Consider the following 18,839-nt stretch of genomic DNA (forward strand, 5'->3'; position numbering starts at 1 on the left):
CCCACCAGCCGGAGACTATCAAACAGAAGCGTAAAAATGAAGACGATGAGCCAAGTTGTTCTATCAAACACGATCATCCCGGTCCCGGACAAGTGAGAGTATTAAGAAATACGGCATTGCCCATTGATCATACCCAAAAATCAAAGGAAAAGAAGCTTCCTCTCAAGCGAGGCAGAAAGCCAAAAAAATATACTCAGCCAGTAACTTCTGAAACAACTGCATCAGCGGCATCTATAATCGCAGACACAATAGAGATACTCCGTACGAATACTGAAACATCGAAGCCCAATGCCAATTCTGCTGTAGCTATGGAAACGGAGCAGCAAAAGGATTTAGTTCCGCCATCAAGTAGCTTGGATACTAAGCAGATATTTACCGGATCCGTATCCTACATTGATGGAGTTTGCGAGAATAGCGATGCCGTTGAAGAGACGGTTTCCATGAGAGCAGAAAAAGTTATGGTTTCCATTCCGATTAGTTCGAATATCCTCCTTGCGGTCAAAATTAAACAAGAAACCAATGATAAAGGCCATAAGCCAATTACACGACAGGAGCGTGTATCAAAGACTACGATATCTACTGCTGAATGTACCCAGGAATCGAATGATAAGAAAGTTCCTCTAAAACGAGGCAGAAAGTCAAAAAAATGTAATCTGCCATCTTCTGAAACAGTAACGGCGAAGGAAAAGAATAAATCGGCAACAGCAACAATGGCTGACAAAATAGAGATACTATATCTCAACAATGAAACATCACAGGCCGCTGGAGGTCGTGCGCAGCAGCAACCAATATATGTTTCCGACACCGAGGAGCTTTTTGAAATCTCGGATGTTGCTGAAATACCACCCCAAGACAATCACTTTGTCCTAGAGAACTCTGGGGTGTTCTTAAACACGAATCAACCGGATCACTCGTGCTACCTTCAACTGCGTAAACCCTTCCAACGGTTACTAGTTCGCGAATGGTTCTATAGCAACATTGATCAGTGCCTACTGGGCAGAGGTAGTGGTGTACAGGATATGGAAACGTTGCTGAGCAGTCAGCTTCCAGCTCTGGTAACTCGTCGGCTGAATCGAGCAGCCTGGAATCACATTCGGGACATTTTACGCAAGCTATCACTCGTACAACCTCGGCGTCGTTGTTCGGAGAAGTTTTTCCTCGACGAGCGTATGCATCTGGAGCAACGGCGAGAGAAGGTACGCTTTCTGCAATTACATCCAATGTTTGAATACCTGGACGACGATCTCCCAGCGGATCTCCCAGTTGGCATCGAGTCGGGTGATTCCGTTGTGGCACAACTCAACGAACCGTACGGTGTCTTCCGTGGTGTCGTCGAGGACGTAGGTGGATCGTACGCTCACGCCTACACCGTGCGCTTCGAGGATCCCGAAATCGACGGGCAGATTGTACCAGATTTTCAAATCGCATCCGCAACGGTAAGTTCAGAAGCACTTAAGATAACGGTCATACTCGTTCGCGAAACTAACGGAACCTTTTGATCCTTGCATTTGTCTAGCCCTCTAGTGAGCCAGCACCGATTGTTGAAGAAGATGCGATAGTGATGATCCCGCAGAATCTTTCAAAGCAGCTAGAACTGTTTAGAGATCAACTCGACGAAAAGGAAAAACTGCTAAATGAAATGGAATGCTTACGCCTTCGGTTCAAGAGCATTCGAGACCGTCCCGAGACACATCAAGCACAGTCCATGATGCGCGGGCAGCAGCGCCGCTATCTGAATTGCATTGAGAATCTGCAGACGATGAACACTTCGATTGGCCTGCACATGCGAACGATTACGCGACTCGTCGATAACGTCGACGATGCGCTTGTTGACACGCAGGTAGTGCAGATTGCACAGCATCTGCAGGACATATGTTGCAAAGCCGGAAACCTTCCACTTCGAAAGGGTGTCTTGGAATTAACATTACGCCAGCTACGTGGTCCACCATCGCGTCTGAATGAGCTGCAAAGGTACTTGCAAAGCCACAAGTTCGAACAATAACGGCCAATCAATTTATTACCCTAATTTTCCTTCAAGTTGGTACCGGAATCTAGAACCAACCATCTTTACCAGATATTAGTGGCTCCACTGTTTCAATTTCTTTCAATTCACTTCACTCTCTTTCAATTTCTGACAACAAAAACCACTGCCATTGTGTTACACGAGTGTGCACTATTTATTTAGTAAATAATAATCTATAATTTCAACTTTACTCACTCACCCCCTTCCGCTACTGCAGTCGACAAAAATCGTTACCCTATTTAGTCCTATTTTAACCCACAACCCGATGGAGAATGTAGCCAAAGATTGGAGCACTAAAGCGAAGAAAGAGCACACGTGCACACAGCAATCGGGATCGGGAATAACGAAGGATGTCGCCGCAGTCAGGATCAGTCGTTTATAGGCAACACCGGCCATCGCCTAGTGGGGAACTCCCCGTGCCAACAGGAAATGGTCAAGAAGTCAGTACCAAAAAAGGGCCAGAGAAAGGAAGGCAACAAAGAGCCGAAAAAGATTAAAACAAAAATGCTAGTCTGGGGTGCTGGTGAGAGGCGACTTGTGTCTTAAGAAAGAGTTGCAGTTTATCCTAACTTCAAGAACAACCCCGAGGTTGCCTTCGTTTTGTCGCCATTGGCGGCCCTGAGTTCGTCGATCACTAGCTGTCGGTTGAATCCCATCGATTCCAGCTCGACCACATCCATCGCAGTGAAACGATCGGTTGGCAGCAGCGTCAGTGGCACCTCGTCTGACGATGGTACTGTGGTCGACGCCGGCGGCGCATCCTGTTCCATCGGTACCGGTGCGGCAGTACTGGTGGATGATGATGGAGCTGATGAGGTGTTGGTGGTAGGAGTGGCCGTGCTGGCTGAGGTCTGCTGGTTGTTTGCTTGCTTGTTGGTGCTACCACTCGTGGATGCTGTGGAAACAGAACGGAAGGGCGATGAGAGAGGGTCATAATTCGATACTAGAGTTACGGAGCACGGCTACGGCTCGCAAAGAAGCTTACCTTCCCCCTGAGTACTACGATTAAGCGCCTCCTTAAGGGCCAACTCCTCGGCCAACCGGGCTGACTCATCCAGTGCGCGTTTTTCCTCCTCGGGGCTTCCCGTCAAGCGAGCACACTCGGGTAGTTCACCCTCGGTTAAGAAAGGCGTCTTCGTGCCGGTCGTACCGATGTGCAGCACATTCGTCTTCAGATCGATGTTGCACTGATGACGCTTCAGCATGTCCAGTCCGAGCAGCATATCCATTGGTTGCTCCTCCAACACCGAGAAGCTGGACGTAAGAAAATCGTTCTCGATCTGTATCTGCACCATATGGATGCGTCCGATGATCCGTTGGACGCCGATGCCCTTTGCGATACCGGCCCAGCGCGTATCAACCAGCCGCATAATGTTGCATCGTTCGGCGGCCGCCGCACTCATGATCGTGGCCTGTGCACCCGAATCGATGAACGCCTTCACCGGGTGACCGTTCACCTTGCAGTTGATGTACAGCATAACCACGGTCCCGAAGGTTTCCGGATTGTACTCCATCGCTGCCTCCATGTTCGCCTCGATGTTCTTCTGCTTGATCTCCTCCGCGATCAGCCGTTGGGCTTCCGCGTCGAACGGATTGGCCTGCAGTATCCGCAGCCGTTTCTGTTGCTTCTCCATCCGATCGGCAATTTGCTTACGCAGTTCGGTCGCAAACGTATCGAGATTACCGGACAGCAGCGCTTCTGCTAGTCGTGGGTTGTTCTGCTTCAACAGGGCCAGCTGGTCTGGATTGGAGAGGAACATCTCGCGTACGACCGCCGGATCATCCTCCATGCCGACCGATGGCGAGGGTCGGGGATTTAATAGGCTGCTGCTGCTGCTACTACTCTCCGAGCCAGTACCACCCCCACCACCGCCGCCACTACCGCCGGCACTGCGACTGGCCGGCACTTGGATGGAGCTGAAATCGAGGTTCGCAAGTCGCGGATGGTCTGCAGGGAGATAAGATAATGCAATTCAAATCAGTATTCATCCATTTCGGCGCAATTCCGAGCATTTCACAAGGGTTTTTTTGAAGTCATCTAGCAGGCCAACAATGACGATCCAACAGATGACGTCTACAGATGACGGTACGCAAATCGCCTGCTGTGAATAATTGGAAAGTTTTCCCATTTTCCCTGGCAACAATATTCTTGAGCATTCGTCGTGTGGGTGCGCACGACTGAGTGACTGAACCAATAAACAATGAGCGGACACACTGTACAAAGGCAGTGGACAGAGAGACAGGGAGAAATGGTCCTGTCCCAGCGAAAAAGGAGCAAAACAACCCCAACCCCAACCGCCCCCTGAGGTCATCTTTTCTGTGTCAGTGGCGTGCACCGTGTGCGGTGGGGCGGTTAAAAGAACGGCCTGCAGTTCAATGCACCTGCGTTTGGCGAGACCGTTGTATGGGACCACCTCGAGTTCGATCGAAGTGTCTGTGCACCAGGCCGGTTTTAAATTTGGATTTCTGTTTACGACTCAACGACCAGTGGGTGTAATGGCCTCCCGGTTTCGCGTTCCAGACAAAGAGGAGGCGAACTTGTTCCTTTTTTGTGGTCTTCTTTAGTAAATTGTTCGTCCACCCATCACGTAATCGATCGCCAGATTGGAAATGCGTGTCGAGATCGAGTACGATACGGTTCCCATAGCAACCGTGTTACTATAAATAACACCGGATGGACGGTACATCCTGATGCAGGCCTGAAAGGGGCTTCGCTTACCGGCGCCACTCGGAGCTGGTGGACGCGCTGGCCGGGGATTCGTCTTGTGTAGCCACACCAGATCGCCATCCTTGACGCCGTAGTGCGTCAGCGTTGCCTTGTGATCCGTCATGACGCCCTGCTTCGTCGCCAGCTTCAGCTCCGTGTTGGCCTGTATGTTGAACTCCATCCGGCACAGGGCGATCAGATTCTCGACCTCCATATCGTCGGCCACCTCGAAGGTGGTACCCTCGGTCATGTTGGGGTCCAGCACCGTGATTTGCATCCTGAGTTCGTGATCGTGGAACGGCAGAACAGCACCAGAGATAGTCGCTAGCGGCGCTCTGTTCGTGTTTTCGAGTTGCGGGAAATTCCACGCTTTCACTGCACTGCAGCGTAATCACTCGAAATGGAAACTAGGGGCAACGCAAATAATGCAAAGGACAAGAGGAAAGCTTAATGAGGTCCGCGCTGGTTCGGGTACGGTTTGTTTCTACGGAGATTTATCGAAAAATTCTTGTGGGCACTGCAGCGTTGGGATCGCGATTTTCGAAGTTCCTTGTACTTTTCCGGCCTATTTTTCCAACGCGAACGATGGCACGAGTGTAGATTGTTCAACACCACACGTATCGGGCAGGAAATAGTTAAAAAATGTTCAGAATTTCGCGGATTTGTACATGGATTTTTACATCGATCTCTAACCTCAAACCGTGAACCAAACAACGATACAGTGCCACGCAGGCCATTTATCGCTCATAATTTTGATTTTTGATGAGAATTTTCCTGTGTTTTGGACAACATGCTCGTATTTTATCGACTATCACTGTCATTTTAACGATCGACTTGACGACCGTGTTGAAGCTAAGTTCAATTTGAAACACAGCTTTATCAATTTTGAATAGTGCTAGTCAGCAGAAACGCTGACGTGATTTTTGGATTAACTAAAACCACAATGTCCGATTTTTTATAGTAAAAAAGTGTCCGTTTCCTCAGGCCGCGCAGTCCTCATTCTGCAAGGATTTCAAATATTTCAATACGGATTGAACGAGGTAAACAAACTTTGACGTGTCCAACAAAGAAGAAGAGGAGCAAGAGGAAGAAGCTAAATTTGGGGACAACGCCACGGTTGGACTTTTTTATTCTTAACTTTAATTCGGGAAGACGCTCCCAGTATTACGGAAAGTGAAAGTGTCGCCAAGAGTGTTGTAGTACATTTTGTATAATTTGCAGTTGCAAAGGAGTCAAAGGTCGGACACAACGAGCGCACACAATGACGGTGAGTTCATTTACCAGCAGGAGTCGCGAGATTAGATTAAAGATTGGTGTTAGATTGCCTGTGAATAGCTCTTTTCTTCGTTCGCAACAGCCACTTGGGCTACTGCGTAGCGGTCATTGTGCGATAAGAAGAATATCGAAGGCCCGGAACCCTCGGGCCGATTGAGAAAGGTGCTTCTGGCAGTGATTTTATGATTCATCTCCAATTTATCCCTCACTGCTTTTAGGCGGTCCATGAATTTAAAGTCGAAATGACCTGCACCGGTTGCTCCGGAGCGGTAGAACGTGTACTCGGCAAGCTAAAAGGTAAGCAAATATCCAACAGTTGGTCCCCCCGGTTGCCTAGGGAGACGTCCTTGGAGCTTTGAAGTCTCACCCCGCATCGCAATTTTGTTTGCAGAAAAAGTGGAAAAAGTGGAGATAGACCTGGACAACAAGAAGGTATTCGTAACGTCCGCTCTGTCGGCGGATGATCTGCTGGAAACGATCAAAAAGACTGGCAAGGAAACGAGCTACATCGGGGTGAAGCAATAGAATGAAGCGGAGGAACTGATGAGGGACGATGCAAGAGTACCATTATCTGTGTTTGATTACGATTACATTTTGTGCTTGTATGTTTTCCACAATCTTTTCCTTCCGTTGAATTTCCCTTTCCACGAACAGATGGGATGGAAGAGATAGAGAATATAAAGTAATATATATATATATATTTTAAATACAGTTTAACAAAATACAATTCCACCATTGGTTGAATTTTGGGCCTGCAAACTAGCGTGATTTTCGATCAAGAATCATATCTTCCAGCAGCGTAATTCTTCTCTCAAAACTATCCAACCGTCGTGCAATCGACGTTAATCGTTGCAGCGTTAACTTTTCAAAGTTAGATCGACCGTGCTCCTCGCTTAGGGGTACTGGCGTAGGTTTGCTGGTAAAGGTAAGGCTAAGTAGACCGTTGGCTTCGTTTTGAGTTCGACCGCGTGAGGATTTATTCAATCTGATGACGATGTCCTTCACCAGGAGATTGTTAATATAAGAAGTAGTAAAATTATATTATTGGCAACAGATCAAGCTTATATTAAAATGAAAGATGCACTTTGTTGGTAATGTGTGAATGGACAGGTGAATCAATCGCTAACCTCGACGGCATCTGAAATTTTGAAATTTTCGGTTTTCGTTGCATCCACTAGTACGCTGGTGTCCGGCAGGTTTTCCTTGTTGAAAATTGATTCATCGTCATCGGCCTGCGTTTCGGTGAGCTCGTGGTTGAAACTTAGCTTCCGTTGGCCTGCATCTGCAGGCCGTGGCATAGTTTCGCTGATGTTGCTCGTATCACTGGAGTACAGGGAATTTTGAGCCGATTCGTGGTCCAAGTTGGCCTGCCACAGCATAACCTAAAGCAGAAAAGAAGCAAACGGTCAAAGTTGGCAAAGAACTGATGCTATGACGGACTTACATGGCGATCCTCGCTGCCGGTGACAAACAGTTGACCATCCTTCGTAAATTTGACCGCCGTCACTGGACCCTGATGGCCGGTGAGGGTGAATATTTGCCGTCCTTCTAGCAGATCGATAATCTTTGTCACTCCATCGCCACTACCTGTGATCAGATAGTTTCCGGAAGGATGAAAATCAAGCGAGTTCACCGGACCATCGAAGATCCGGTAGTACTGGATAAGCTTGCGGATGTGAACATCGTAGATCTTCACTCGGCAATTGTCGAGCGCGATGGCCACGAGCGAACTGTCCGGGTGCCATGCTACTTTGTAGCCGGCCCCCTTCTGGTCCACAAACGTGTGAACGCATTGGCCGGTGGCAGGATCGAACAATTTGAGTGTACGATCATCTCCGCAGGAGGCGATTAGTTTCCCGTTCGGCGAGAACCGTGCGCACCTGACCCAGTTTGTGTGGCCCACGAACGACGAGAGAAAGTTTTTCCTAGAAACACGCCACAGCTTCACCGTTTTGTCGTCGGAAGCGGTCAGTAGCTTCTTGCCGGATGCATCGAATTCTACTGAACGGATGTTCGAGGTGTGCCCGCGGAACTCGTCGCAGTTTCCCAGCATCGAGGGAATCCAGATTTTCACCGAACGGTCTTTCGAGGCCGATGCGATGATGCGCCCATCCGGGGACCAGCAGATATCGTTCACGACGTCCGTGTGTGCCTCAAAACGCATACATCGGACCTGCTCGTGGATGGACCACACGATCGCGGAATTATCGGTGGAACTCGTCACAAACCGGGAACCTTCCGGGTTGAACGAAACGGCCGTCAGTTTTCCCCGGTGTCCTTTCAGGTGGCGTAACAGCACAGGATTCGACATCTTTCCGGCGGGCTGAACACTCGTTTTTCACAACAACACAAAAGCGGTTTTAGACTCGACGCCGTCTTTGACGTTATTTCAAATCAAGTGAGGAAAAACGCGAATTCGTGCCGGCAAGTGAGGAAAACCGCGAGGTGAAGGCAACAAGTGAGGAAAGACCCAAAATCGTGAGAGTTCTCATAAAAACTACTGAAAAGAAGTTTCGGATTCTGGTTAAAAAAGAAATTAAAACCTACGGGATTCGTCTAAATTTCTTTTAATTGCATCTCTACTAACACACAGCAAAAACAGTCCTCCTTCCCTAGAAGAACCTATCCCCGGTAGCCTCGGGCGCCCCAGATTCGGCCAACTTTCTGGTGATTTCAATCGAATTAATGCGGATCATCGTTTGTTGGTTGCGATAGAAGTTGATGCGCATGTACTGCTTCCTGCGCTTCTTGCGGAAGTGGGTACGAGTGTGCGACAGCGTTTTCTCGACGATTGTTGCCTGTACATCGACCAAACCCGGTGCCAGGAGGGGCCGGCCGATCAGGGAAAAATCGCTGCCGCCAGCAAGCAGCACCTTGTCCAGCCGTAACCAATCTCCATTCTCCGGTGGCCAGTATCCTTCTACCACGATGATATCTCCGGTCGTGATCTTGAACTGTTTACCGCACAGCTGCACCACGGCGAACAACCGACCCTCGGTTCCGGTTTCCAGCTGTTTGTTAATCGCTTCCGCCGTGCTCTTATCGGCCAGCGGTACCACAGCACTGGAGCTGTTCCATCGATGGTGGCCGTTGAGGGCAAATGCGGGGCTGTTGTTCCACCGGGAAGCCGGAACTGCTGCTAGAGCCGGAAGGCGCTTGAGAGGTTCTACGAGCAACGAAAACACATCAGTTTTGCCTCAAAAAGACCACCTCCGTTGTAGTTACCTGTGAATGCGACTAGTGTAGACGGTTTCAACAAACGGGTGAACTGTTTTAAGAACATTTTGCACGTTTTTCACGCGATTTTAACGCGTTTTAACACAAAAAGTGTGCTTTTCCCGGTTCGATTTTTTGTTATTTGTTGTGACAGATCGCAACAACAGTGAGTGCAGCATTTCACTCACTATAGTGAGTGATTTGTTGCGCTCACTGTTGCGGTTTCCATGTGGATAAGCTCTTGAAAGTTTCACAGTAAAGAAACTTTTTCAAACCTATCTGGAAATCGCTTGCAAAGAAAGTTTCTTCGCTCTTAACCGTGCCTGCCGTCGTGCGGTGATTAGAGGATTAGAACCAATATTTTGGCACAGAGCAATGAATACGAAGATAATCCCTATTCCCTAAAAATTGATCGTGCGTTTAAGCAAACATTTCGACCCGAAATCGACACCGCGTGGCCGGTGGACCAACGTTAAAATATGAAGTAAATCGGAACAGAAACGCATGCACCAATATAGAATCGGATTAAGAACCGCCCACGAGCCACGGTTTCAACAGAAACTGCCACCGACCAGCCAATAATTAAGAACGGTCTCAATGATGAAGCTGCAAGTTTGCGTGTCTCGCTCCCCTTTAAATGGATTTTTTACACAAAAAGGCACGTTAGAATGGGTCGATGGTACGGTGATTGGTGGTTCTGAAACCGCTTGACAAGCTGCCGAATGGTCACAAGGAATGCGCTGTTTAAGGTGTCCAGCGGTCACACTCTTTTGTAAACAGAAGAAAGGCATCGCGCCCGTTGCCCACGCGCCATTCAAATGACGCGCGAGCCGTTTGCGTTTGCGCTTCGATCCTATTTGTGTAACTACAATCCGAAGGAACGAGGCGGAACGACGGAACCACGGAACGCGATCTACTGTTAACTCCAAAACGGATTTGACAAAGGTGTGCGCTGTGTTGGACAAAACTGCGGGTCCGCACCGGAACCGAAACAACGCAGCGCGAGGATCGCTCTCGTACAAGTTCAATGGTCAGTTGTGGGCGCGAAATGATCGCGGTCACCCTCTCACACCCCATCCACCTTTTGCGGTCTTTATTTGCATTGCTCTAGAGTTGTCACCATAAATAACTCATCGATGGTAAACTGGAATAGGAAGGAGGATGGTGTATACTTTGTATCAACCTTCGAGATATCACAAACCATTGCACCAAGAAGCAAAGAATGTAGAATCCCCCCAATACCACTTCCGCAAAAATGCCCCATCATGTTGGGTCCATTATTGCTAACATTTTTATTATCTGCTCTGCATCAATTCCTAGATTTTATTATCACAATAAAAACCCCTGCGCCGGATGGGATGGGATGGGATGGGAGACGTAACACAGCTGTCACAGCACAGATTAGAACTTTAAATTGATGCGTTGATGAGTTTATGTTTCGCACCATAAGCACGGCGAAAGCGATGAGCAGATCGCTCGCCACGCCGAATGGGGCAGTAAAATTGGCAAAAAAAAAAAACTGGGCGAACGCCAACGACCACCGGTCCGGTCCACAGGTGGGGTGATTTATGGCAGGTGCCCTTTTTCGGTCTCCGCAGGCCACCATTTTGAGTAAAGAGGAAACACAGGAGATGGATTATGATTTGCTCACTTCAGCGGCTTTAATTTGACAAACGGGCTGAGCATCAGCTTCGTCGCTAATGAAGATTTATTTACAACGCAAGCACGCCGTATGCCGGTATCGAAGAGGCTGCAGTCAAGCATCCAAGGGATAGAGCGCACCAGCCACGGAACTACGGTGGTCACGTTCCGCTAATTTTCTACACGACAATCTTGCACCACCAAACCACCGTTTAGCATAAAGACGCCTCCTCATGCTGAATGGACGGAGGGCGTGCGGCGTGGGCGCCTCCATCATAAATCTCCCACCTTCGGCAGCTTCAGTGGTCGCGCGATCGTATGCGCAACACATGCTAGTGTCATCGAACATGTCGGCCGGCGCGTGCGATTAGAATGCTCGGTACCACCACCGTACCGTTCTCGATAGTGACCTGGTCTGTTGGAAGGTCTGTAGGAAGGAAGGAAGGAAGAGGAGGAAATCTATTACCCAAGACGCAATAAATATACCGGGCCACCGATGGTGCTGATGGGTTTGTACTAATTACTCTGGGCGACTCTCTATGACCTAACCTCAAACCGGTACCATGAATGGCAGAACCAGCAGAGAGTTAGTAGCAGCAGAGGCAACTCACCGGCGAAGACCGGGGGTAACATCGTTCGCTTCCGTCTCGTGATGGTGACAGCGCCACCACTCCACTCCCATCGAATTTCTTGAAAAGCTCCTCCATTCCTGGCCATAAAACACACACACACACACACACATATACACAACTTGTAAAGTGTTTCTTTCTCTCGGCCACTGCCTTGGATGCGGTCTTGGGACCCCGTGTGTGGGATGGTCTCGCGGTCTCGGTTGACGCTTTTAGTGGTCCTCCCTTGACGGACCACACTCCCTAGATGGTAGTTAATCTTCCTTGTCGTCCCAGTCCCTTCTGCCTGGCCTGCCGTCTGGCCGGCCGGTGACATGGTACATGGTGGATTGTCCTTGCCGCGCACTGCGGCCTGACGATGGCCGTCCGACCGTGTTGCGATGCGAAACTGGAGTTTTTGCAACGAAGTCAAACCGTGTCGTGTTCGTCAAGCCATCGTCGATCGTTCTGCGTGCAACCAAGCAGCGTGTTTGTGTGTGTGTGTGTGTGTGTGTGTGTGTGTGTCCTCTGGCCACAGTACCGTGGCTAATTGTGCATCGAACTTTAATGTTCATTACATTCGTATGTAAATTATTCATTCTGATAAATTAGACTCACCGATGCGATTGGGAACTGTAGCGGTAATATCTCCAAAAATAAACGAGCAACTAAAACAATCCCACGGTATGGTACGGTGTGAAATCTCGCTCTCTTGCGTGGCACCAGGAAGAATATTTTACCTTTTATTGTCTTTAATTTTTACAACGCCTCTCGCGCCATTTCGTTGGTCGTTGATTATTAATGTATTCGCGTGTGAGGACCAATCCGGACGTGAAACGGTAACGGCTGTTGGGCAAACTCTCCAATTTTGGTGGCCAGTTAGGGTGGCCATTTTCACAGCATGGCGTTCGATTTATTGGACGACCGACTGGAGCGCGAATGGCGCAATTTTTGTGCAAATTATTCCTTCCACCAAAAGCACGCAACGTGGTGATTATGAAGTGTGGACCCCTGGACAGGTAGTGGCGGTGGTGGTGGTGGTGGTACCAAACGATAACACACTAAACACGAGCTAAACATCAAGCCGCTGGTAGAGTGGCTAGTGTGGTCTGGTTAAAAGGTGAACAGCAATTAATGCAACTACACCCGTTCACCGGTCCACCAGACAGCGTTATAAATTGGACGAGACTTGCTACACGCCACTGATTATGTCATTTTTGCATATGATCCTCGATGCCTGCCTGGCTGCACTCCGCCGTAGGCGATCTCGAGAATCTGTTGCAGGCCCGGTGACCATGGCAGTAATGAAGGTAATAAGCGATAATAAAGCGGACCAAATCGAAACCGTTGTCAAATCGGGTTTGGACCGCGAGCGCAGAGAGAAGCCGCAGAAGAAGTACAAGTTAGTGGTCCGATCCCCCCTCTCCGCAAGAGTCCGAAGGATCGCCTTTTCCATCGCTAACGGTACCGAGGGCGAGCCGATCGGCAGAGAGATTGCAATTTATTTCAATTAATTTTAATGCTAATTTAGATTAGAGTCGATGCATAAATTAACACTGGCCAGCCATGGTTGTGGTCGTGCAACGAGCCAGCCGCACCGTTGGTCGGTCGTTTTGGATTGATTCTTAAATTCCGGTTTTTTCTGGCTTGGAGTCAGGCCTGCGAGGGTTGCTGGTCAGGTTGGTTAAAGATATCGGAGGCCTACTTGGATCGAATTTAGAGTAGAAACAGTTAGTAACAAGTTACGTTAGATCGCGTTGGTGCCTCGGTTGTAGGAATACAAAATGGAGCAAGCAATACTAAAATAGTATTCGCACCAGCGCCAAGATTGAAGCCAAGCCACGACATTTTAATACCGCGTAGTGCACGGCACATTCCCCGCAGTCATCGAGCAGTGCAGAGCTCGAGAGCTATGCACCTCTTCTCCATCTAATGATATGCAGCTGCGTAAATGGAATTGTCCACCATACTCGACACTCCCACTGCACTTTGCACTGCTTCCCATTGAGCGGGTTTTATGTTCTTAACAAGCTCAGCTTAGCTGGCTGGATGATGTCAAAACACAGTCGACAAGCAACCTGCACCGTGGCCGCAACCGTTTGGCTCAATCGGTGCTCGGTTTGGGAAATGATTTATGAGACTAATCCAGCCTCTTTCCCGGGAACAGCAAGGTATCGAGGGACCACCCGGGCACTGCTACAGCCTGGGATCACTTCATCATTCCCGGCGGCGTATTGCGTTGTTCTTGGTTGCACAATTAAGCTTGTACCACCGCACCGCACCAAATCGGATGTCCATGGCACCGCATACACGCCGCTCCGTTTGTTCCGGCTTTCGCTCCCCCACTCGAGAGACTCACCAGTGCCGAACCTGAAGGTGAAACTCTTGCCATGACTCTTTGGACATGCGGACGAGTGCGCAACCGATCGCGAAGATGGTCATTATTACCGGATTAAGGCTCAAACCGCCGGGAACATTACGGGAGGAACCGGGAGCGGGTGGTAGTCATTATTCGCGGATATCGCGGATACAACTTTGGCCAGCAACTGCTGCTTATGGCTGTAGTAAGACAGTATGGAGTCCCGTGGAAAAAGGGGACAACAGACACATTTGGCATCAAAGTCCAAAACAGGAGCAGAAGCGAATGTGAGGTAGGTTTGCAGCGGTGGCAAAAAAGGGGAATGCGCATCGCCAAAAGCGGGTGACGCGTGAATCGCACTCGATCCGCTGCTCGATCCGCGGTCCGATCCTCTCCCTCCTCCTGCTGGAGACAAGACAAGAGTTTTACAAGAAAATATTTACATTTCAGAAAGAGAAGGGATTCGGAGCTATTGCCTTCTGGCCAACGCGAGTTAGTCAAATAGCCTGGAATGTGTCTCTATGTGAATGTGCTACGCGTTTCGGGCAATGGACAACAAATGGCCCTTTCAGAGAGACGCACGTTTATATCGAACAGTCCCATTGAACGTTGGCCTTCCTTTCCATGGCAAGCCGCATGCTAGCGTGCAGTCCTAGCCAATCTACCATAGCGTGTTCTTAGGTCACCTGGAAAAAAGAAATGTACAACGGAGCAACGATGACAACGAAGACGTCGACGCCGTCGCGGTATCCAAGGGTCCGTTCTGACTTACTGACCGGTACACCCTCTCACCTACGCATGATACGGCCATATTTGGGTGGAATTTCGCCATTCAAGAATTAATAATTTATGCTCATACACCCCAGGGGGGCTGTAGGGCAGAGCGGACAAGAGAACCGCACCTTCCAGCGAAGAGCTGCAAGCTGGAAACTTTTGGACATCCACCGTGGAATGTCCAAATTCGGAGTAGCGGAAGATGGTGAGGGATCTCCTACAATTAGGAGCAGACCATCCGGGGCGTGGATGGCTACGTGGCTCAGCCATTGTCTGATTAATTATAGATTCCCCAAAATAGGCACGAATCTTACCTCCGGTCGGTTGACATGTCATGTAGATGGCTGGCTATCTGGCAAAGCTGGCGCGGGACAAAAGAACTCCCTAGTTGGAAGCACCGCCTAACGTGCCCACTATGGTAGGAGCGTTCTGGAGTTGTGCCTGTGTTCTTGTGCCACGAAACCACCGAACACACTCAGGGCACAGGGAACTGAGCTAAGTTGAGCAAAAAAAAACGATCAAAGCGACATCCAAATCAAAAATGAAGGATCTATTCTGGACTGCAAGTTTGGACATCGTTCGAACCTGGGGGGCCAACGCACTATACCCCCTGTCATATGGGCAGCAAACACCAAAATGTCATGTTGGCTGAGCGCACACCGTGTTCCGATGAATCATTTCGATTCCAATCGGCATCGAAAGCGTTTTATGGCCGGGGGTTTAGCCGGTCGTTAACGGGTCGCTTGAACAGGATACTGCACTTAACGCGACGAATCGCGACCATTTAGCGATAAGAGCGTTTATGGTTTACCATAGTTTCGAGGGTAGAATGGTCATCAGTAGACGCGCACTCTACTATTCAAATCTAACGGAACGGAACCTGATCCTGAACACGACATCCAAAGACAAATTCCGAAGCTGAGCAGAGATCAAATCCATCGTTCCGATTTGTGGCACTGCGATGCATAACCGGTGTAAAGGGGTAACGGCAGCGTCACGTTACGTGCACGACACCTTCGGGAGATGCAGCTCCACTGGGTACTGGGTACTGCGAGGCTGAGAACAGGATCGCGCGAACGCGAGTGTGAATGGAGCCTCGCTGGCAGCAGCGTGAACGAAATGGCAACAATAATAAATACACGTGGGTGTCTGGCTGGTTTTTCAAGTTGGTGGTGGTTCGATTCGACCGGTGGCAGGCAGCGTCCTGGGGTCTCCTCGGCTGGTATGCGGGATCGGAAAGTGGAATGTCTTTGCGGAGGAAGGGCTACCTATCTGTTTGTATAGACTCGTTATTGCCATATAAGTCCGTGTAACCCCCCTCCCCACGGAGAGGGAGTGAGGGGCCACAGCACCGGTCTGTATCCGCCGGGCCCGGGACCGTGATACAACTCATTCATTCCAATCATCGAACGTCGTGAAGAGGTGGGCTCAATATCGCCGTGTCGTGTGGTCGTGTGTGTTTGGAGTGTACGGACGGACGGAATCACTGAAGCAGCCAGTATGTCTACGAGTGGGCGCTAAGATATCGCGACCGCGACCGAGCAGAGGCGAGCGAGCGAGCTCGAGAGAGGTCTTGGGAGGCTGCGCTGCATCGATGGCATGGCAGCAGCAGCAGCAGCGACTGTTGTCCGGATGCCTAATCCCCCCTGAACCCGTGAGCTGAGCGTGAGCAAATCGATTGATATTTATTAATTTTTAAAACCAACACTTTGATCGGAATCACGACGCATCTTCGACCGATCGACCGATAATCAACATGTCATGATAATAACTTGTTATCGAATAGCGTTACCGAGTTTTAATATGGCAGCATCTTGAAAAACGATGAAGTTGAGATCCATAATGTCGATTGACGAACTATATGGAGTTACAAGTACATGGTAGCTCTGCCTACGCGACTTGCGGTCATCGGGACACTCACAAAAGTCGCATTTGCAAAACTCATCTCAACGCGACCTGATTCCCGCAAACCGATCCATTAAGGGCATCGAGTACTATAATCCTGTAATCCCCCCTCGAAGAAGATGGTCGTTCGCTTCCAAAATGGTCCACGGTACAATCCTACCCCCGGGTTGATTGAGTCATAAAGTGAACGAACGAAAGTGCAACACTCCTGGTGCACTCTGGATCCTCTCTGGTTCGCTCTTAAGGATCGTATCCGATCGAACCGGTAAGAAAACAAATAAACGCTCCATCTCCATGCCCCTTCCACTGCAGCAGACAAGACAAAAGAGCGTCAAGAAAGCGTACGCACGTACGAGCTGTGCCAGGTCATTATCACCTCAACGCAAGACGACCTCCCCGGTCGAGCCGTGAAGCGTTGCACTTTTGCAAGAGGCGGCGAGCGAGGCGAGCGCGTTATGTAGTGCGCAACTCACGCAGTTGACCTCAGCTATTTCCCACACACACACACTCAATGTGTCTTGTGACCTCCACTGAGCACAGGTCGGTCCACCGATGTCCATTTATGGTGTTATTTCCGGGACTTCCTGGAGTGGTGACCGATCTTGGCAGGGTTTTATGCCCTCGGCGCTTCAAAGCAACGTACCGGTGATCGCGCGTCCACGCTCTCGATCGTTTAACTCCTATTCTCCTCGCATAATCAGATCATTTCGCGCAGCGGGTGTCGATGGCTCACGCGGAGCTCATCGGATAGTCATCGAAACCATACCAAAAACCACTCCGCTTCAAATAACAAACTCCAGGCAAACTCCGTTAGTTTCACCTGTCGGATTTGTGGCACAGCATGCGTGGCCAATTGTCACCGCGGCGCGGCAGTGTAATTAATTGTCTAGTAAAACTAAATCGTAACGGATAGAGGCGTCGAGGCGTCACTAAGACGCCGAGGACACCCCGTGGACACAGCGGAGGCGGACGCCTTTTTCTGTCCGTGTGCAAATGGCCGTCTTGGTGACACAGACAGCGCAGACCCGGGGGATGACAACAGCAGCAGCAGCAGCAGCAGGTGTAGAGTGGTGTGGCCAACCTGTTTGCCAAGATACAGCAAAAGTGTGTCGTCCAGTTGCGGTGTGCGCGTCATCCTGCTTAAGTCGGAGTACGAGCTCCGACCACGGACTAAGCTGGCTCGCGTTTTAACGTATTTTGACTAAACTGAACCATTTGCCTTGAATGATCGATTGGAGATATTAATCAGATAACATTCGCGATACTCCTACTACCATATAGAGCGTGGTCGCCGCCCGCCCGGTGGATCGATACGTCTTCGTCATCCTCCTTTTGCCGATCCTGCTGACCCATGAGTAGCTCTGGTCTGGAGAAGTGCTGCTGTTGAGCTAGTGAGTCAGCTCGTTCAGGTCAGAGCCAGAGCACACCTTCTTCTTCTACTTTTTCTTCTTCGACTGGAGTGGACGATAGGGATTTTGTTTAAAATTCAAACAAATTTTGGGAAGCACTCCAAACAAGACATATGCTGCTTGCCTGCTGCTTTTGTGTGCTGGCTTAAGATCATCGTTTGTTGATGCTTTCCGGGGCCACTTGGTAAATCTACAGACCCACTCCGTCCCCACGAGCGTGATGCTCCCCGGCAGTTGTCTCTAGTGCTCCTTCAGCATGCTCGCGTGCGCACCGCCGCCTTTTGCTACTCTACATTCTCGCCAACGTAACGAGGTTCATTATACACCATGACTCGGTCTCGGTCTTGGCAGGCAAACAATAGATCGGCCTTAAATAGCCACAAAAACCGTGTGACACTTGGACACCCCCCCCCACATTCGGGAGGGCCGTACATCAATATTGATCCAACGGTCGGAGCTGGAGGATTTGTTTTGGAACGGTTTTGATGTGAGCACGACTTCGAAAGTGCCCTCTACGACGGATGACGACCGCGACCACGACGACGACGACGACGCAGCTCAAGTGTTGTTTCTGGCGGATTTGGAGAGTCTTTTCGCAACCTCAGTAGCAGCAGTAATGTCCCAGGGCGCCCTGGGTCTGAAGAGTAAAGCACTTCCAGATAGAAATGGTCATAGTATGGAGTCAAGGAGTTATTCGCGTACGAGAAGGTGGTTCTGGGCACCGCCAACGCAGCCTCCAGTTCACGATACGGTACCAGTACTCTGTGGGGGCACAGGTCTCGTGCTGATGCGAGCGAACGATCTACCAGGAGCAGACGATCGTGAGAGCCACAGGATAGTAGACGAACCACGCTGTCTTAGCTTTACTGTCCAGCAACGATTTCCTCTACGACTTCACGGGAGTTTACTGCCGAGCCAGAGA

At 49.7% G+C, this 18,839-nt stretch overlaps 4 protein-coding genes across 5 annotated transcripts; 1 reads left to right on the forward strand and 3 right to left on the reverse strand.

Annotated features, from left to right (window-relative positions):
* Nucleotides 1-2,155: 2,155 nt before the first annotated feature.
* LOC125957478 (protein DDI1 homolog 2) lies at nucleotides 2,156-5,387 on the reverse strand. The gene is made up of 3 exons (XM_049690220.1): nucleotides 4,743-5,387; nucleotides 3,009-3,971; nucleotides 2,156-2,918 (listed from the first exon to the last, which is right to left on the reverse strand). The coding sequence occupies exons 1-3, from the start codon at nucleotides 5,005-5,007 to the stop codon at nucleotides 2,584-2,586; spliced, it is 1,563 nt and encodes a 520-aa protein (XP_049546177.1). The 5' UTR covers nucleotides 5,008-5,387; the 3' UTR covers nucleotides 2,156-2,583.
* A 434-nt stretch (nucleotides 5,388-5,821) lies between these two features.
* On the forward strand, nucleotides 5,822-6,699 carry LOC125957504 (copper transport protein ATOX1). The gene is made up of 3 exons (XM_049690248.1): nucleotides 5,822-5,997; nucleotides 6,224-6,302; nucleotides 6,397-6,699. The coding sequence occupies exons 1-3, from the start codon at nucleotides 5,992-5,994 to the stop codon at nucleotides 6,528-6,530; spliced, it is 219 nt and encodes a 72-aa protein (XP_049546205.1). The 5' UTR covers nucleotides 5,822-5,991; the 3' UTR covers nucleotides 6,531-6,699.
* A 58-nt stretch (nucleotides 6,700-6,757) lies between these two features.
* LOC125957481 (POC1 centriolar protein homolog) lies at nucleotides 6,758-8,327 on the reverse strand. 2 transcript variants are annotated; one of them, XM_049690223.1, is made up of 3 exons: nucleotides 7,450-8,327; nucleotides 7,133-7,387; nucleotides 6,758-7,004 (listed from the first exon to the last, which is right to left on the reverse strand). In XM_049690223.1, the coding sequence occupies exons 1-3, from the start codon at nucleotides 8,314-8,316 to the stop codon at nucleotides 6,765-6,767; spliced, it is 1,362 nt and encodes a 453-aa protein (XP_049546180.1). In that variant the 5' UTR covers nucleotides 8,317-8,327; the 3' UTR covers nucleotides 6,758-6,764. The 2 variants fall into 2 exon arrangements, with proteins under 2 accessions (XP_049546180.1, XP_049546181.1); XM_049690224.1 differs by having other exon boundaries at nucleotides 6,897-7,387.
* A 235-nt stretch (nucleotides 8,328-8,562) lies between these two features.
* LOC125957495 (39S ribosomal protein L21, mitochondrial) lies at nucleotides 8,563-9,369 on the reverse strand. The gene is made up of 2 exons (XM_049690240.1): nucleotides 9,231-9,369; nucleotides 8,563-9,171 (listed from the first exon to the last, which is right to left on the reverse strand). Exons 1-2 carry the CDS (start codon nucleotides 9,286-9,288, stop codon nucleotides 8,618-8,620), a joined length of 612 nt encoding a protein of 203 aa, XP_049546197.1. The 5' UTR covers nucleotides 9,289-9,369; the 3' UTR covers nucleotides 8,563-8,617.
* Between the last annotated feature and the right edge of the window lie 9,470 nt (nucleotides 9,370-18,839).

Source organism: Anopheles darlingi, chromosome 3 (genome assembly GCF_943734745.1).
Source record: "Anopheles darlingi chromosome 3, idAnoDarlMG_H_01, whole genome shotgun sequence".
NCBI lineage: Eukaryota > Metazoa > Arthropoda > Insecta > Diptera > Culicidae > Anopheles > Anopheles darlingi.

What these genes read in the sequence shown, in the direction of transcription:
- LOC125957478 (XM_049690220.1), bottom strand. Translation starts at nt 5,007, where the DNA reads ATGCAAATCACGGTGCTGGACCCCAACATGACCGAGGGTACCACCTTC. An exon ending in ACCAGCTCCGAGTGGCGCCG is followed by an intron (nt 3,972 to 4,742) that starts GTAAGCGAAGCC and finishes ATCTCCCTGCAG; the next exon opens with ACCATCCGCGACTTGCGAAC. An exon ending in TCGTAGTACTCAGGGGGAAG is followed by an intron (nt 2,919 to 3,008) that starts GTAAGCTTCTTT and finishes CTGTTTCCACAG; the next exon opens with CATCCACGAGTGGTAGCACC.
- LOC125957504 (XM_049690248.1), top strand. An exon ending in TGTACTCGGCAAGCTAAAAG is followed by an intron (nt 6,303 to 6,396) that starts GTAAGCAAATAT and finishes TTTTGTTTGCAG; the next exon opens with AAAAAGTGGAAAAAGTGGAG.
- LOC125957481 (XM_049690223.1), bottom strand. Translation starts at nt 8,316, where the DNA reads ATGTCGAATCCTGTGCTGTTACGCCACCTGAAAGGACACCGGGGAAAA. An exon ending in CCGGCAGCGAGGATCGCCAT is followed by an intron (nt 7,388 to 7,449) that starts GTAAGTCCGTCA and finishes TTTCTGCTTTAG; the next exon opens with GTTATGCTGTGGCAGGCCAA. An exon ending in AAATTTCAGATGCCGTCGAG is followed by an intron (nt 7,005 to 7,132) that starts GTTAGCGATTGA and finishes CTCCTGGTGAAG; the next exon opens with GACATCGTCATCAGATTGAA.
- LOC125957495 (XM_049690240.1), bottom strand. Translation starts at nt 9,288, where the DNA reads ATGTTCTTAAAACAGTTCACCCGTTTGTTGAAACCGTCTACACTAGTC. An exon ending in TACACTAGTCGCATTCACAG is followed by an intron (nt 9,172 to 9,230) that starts GTAACTACAACG and finishes CGTTGCTCGTAG; the next exon opens with AACCTCTCAAGCGCCTTCCG.